This window comes from Hylobates moloch, unplaced genomic scaffold (genome assembly GCF_009828535.3).
Source record: "Hylobates moloch isolate HMO894 unplaced genomic scaffold, HMol_V3 SCAFFOLD_1417, whole genome shotgun sequence".
Taxonomy (NCBI): domain Eukaryota; kingdom Metazoa; phylum Chordata; class Mammalia; order Primates; family Hylobatidae; genus Hylobates; species Hylobates moloch.
The window spans coordinates 8,378-10,723 of NW_026653692.1; the positions used below are offsets into that span (position 1 = coordinate 8,378).

At 45.2% G+C, this 2,346-nt stretch overlaps 1 protein-coding gene across 1 annotated transcript; it reads left to right on the forward strand.

The window, feature by feature from the left end:
- Positions 1-327: 327 nt before the first annotated feature.
- On the forward strand, positions 328-1,160 carry LOC116464718 (short transient receptor potential channel 5-like; the record flags this gene model as incomplete). Its single annotated transcript, XM_032147979.2, has 2 exons — positions 328-849; positions 1,032-1,160. Coding segments are annotated over 2 exons (651 nt in total), but the record flags the coding sequence as incomplete, so codon positions are not given.
- Positions 1,161-2,346: the final 1,186 nt, after the last annotated feature.

Sequence of the window (2,346 nt, forward strand, 5' to 3'; positions counted from 1 at the left end):
TCTTGGCTCTGCTGACTAAAAGCTTTGTAACCTTAGGTGTGTTCTTTAATCTCCCTCTGTCTCAGCTTCTTCATATGGGAAGAATATTTACCTCACAAGGTTGTTGTGGAGATTAAATGAGTAAAGACGTAATGTGCTTAGAATAGTGCCCGGCACACAATAAGCATCCCACAAACATTAGCTATAAGGAAGGAGGTTTAGGAGGTCAAAAGAATTGAAACAAGAATGGAGACTCTACTTCCTGAATCGCCAGCATTTTATAGGCCCTATGCTTCTCTCTCCAAACTTTAATCCTGCCCTTCTATGCTTCTCATTTCTTGTACCTAGGTCCCCACTCTGATGATGGACACGCAGTTCTCTGAATTCACACCGGACATCACTCCCATCATGCTGGCTGCCCACACCAACAACTACGAAATCATCAAATTACTTGTCCAAAAACGGGTCACTATCCCACGGCCCCACCAGATCCGCTGCAACTGTGTGGAGTGTGTGTCTAGTTCAGAGGTAGACAGCCTGCGCCACTCTCGCTCCCGACTGAACATCTATAAGGCTCTGGCAAGCCCCTCACTCATTGCCTTATCAAGTGAGGACCCCATCCTAACTGCCTTCCGTCTGGGCTGGGAGCTCAAGGAGCTCAGCAAGGTGGAGAATGAGTTCAAGGCCGAGTATGAGGAGCTCTCTCAGCAGTGCAAGCTCTTTGCCAAAGACCTGCTGGACCAAGCTCGGAGCTCCAGGGAACTGGAGATCATCCTCAACCATCGAGATGACCACAGTGAAGAGCTTGACCCTCAGAAGTACCATGACCTGGCCAAGTTGAAGGTGGCAATCAAATACCACCAGAAAGAGGTAAGCCAAGTTCATGTCTGCTTTCAGGGAAGCTTAAGGCCTCCAAAGTCTGGAGCAGCAGAGCAAGAATCAGCATTTTTCTACGATTTAGCCCTCTAACAAACAAATGGTTGGGCAGGCCTCACAGCTAGGCCCATTTATGCGAGGCACAGACAACCGTTTTGTATTTTCTTTATGGCCAGATAAGTAACCATCTGATTCTTTGGTGGAAAAGCATTCACGAATTTAACAAATGCTTACTGAGCGCTGTTCGGCGTGTTTGCGATACAGAAGACAGACACCGACCCTGCTTTCATGGAGCTTACAAGCTGGTAGCGGATATAGAGTAAATGATCACTTTAATGACTATATAATTACCTACTAAGATATATACTCTGAAAGAACAGTGTTCTGTGAGAGCACATAACAAACGATCCTATCCTATATACTGGGGACATAGTGGGCAGTGATTACAGAGGGGTCACTGTCTGGATGCTGGTAATTGTTGGCACAACTGAATCCCTGGCAGCCCCTTAGCGAGAAGGCTAAAAAACACATTTGAAAGATGAAGTCATACTCAGGGTTTGTAGTTCAGTGGAAGGCTGGAGCAGGATCTGCTATGGCATGACCTCCAAAATGTTAGGTTCCACCTCTTTGAGGGAGCGCAGTTCAAGCAGGTCACAGGTGAGGCTTTGCTTTCCAGTTAGGCAAGATTTACAATCAAGCAGGTGTAGTTCTATGCCATCTTATCAAACCGTTTGGGAGAGCCTCCTAACAAGGCTAACTTAGCCCTTTAAGGAAGCAGCATGATACCACGGAAACAGCAGGGACTATGGAACCAGAGCAACTGAGGATAGAATTTTAACCCACTAGCTGTATGACCTAAAGAAACTCACTCCTATCTTCAGGGCATTAGTTTTCTCATTTATAAAATAGAGATGAAAATAGTTTCTTCACTTCATAGGGGATTGTGGGAAATAAGAAAAGCTAGCATTCAATGCATGGCACCAGAAGTGCTTTAATGTCCATTTCCATCTCTTTTCCATGCTACCTGAAGTCAAAGCAGCTGAGGGGTGCCTGCCAGCTGAAGGGCAACTGGCAGTGCCATTCCTTCATGGATCCAGGCTCCGAGGCAAACCTCATTGTGTGTTTATCTGGTCCCCTTTTCTCAGACAAAAATAAAAATACTATGCCTTCGAAATGAGGCAAAAAACAAATACCAGGGCAACCTGGAATGGGATAAAAAATGAAAAAGAGCAACATGGAGATTGAAAGGGCTATGCTGGAGGAAGTGGTAAATGGTTAGGCCCATCCACGAGTTTCCTTATTTTATTTTTGCCATTTATCTGCTTTAAGTTATTTCAATAAGCCTGGTGTTGTGCTTACCTCCCTGGAGGAATGTAAAGATAAAATAAAATAGGTAATGTACTTAGGCATAGCGAAATACTGAGCATACAGTAGCAGTCAATAACTATTAGCTGGGCGGGGTGTGGTGGCTCATGCCTGTAATCCCAGCAC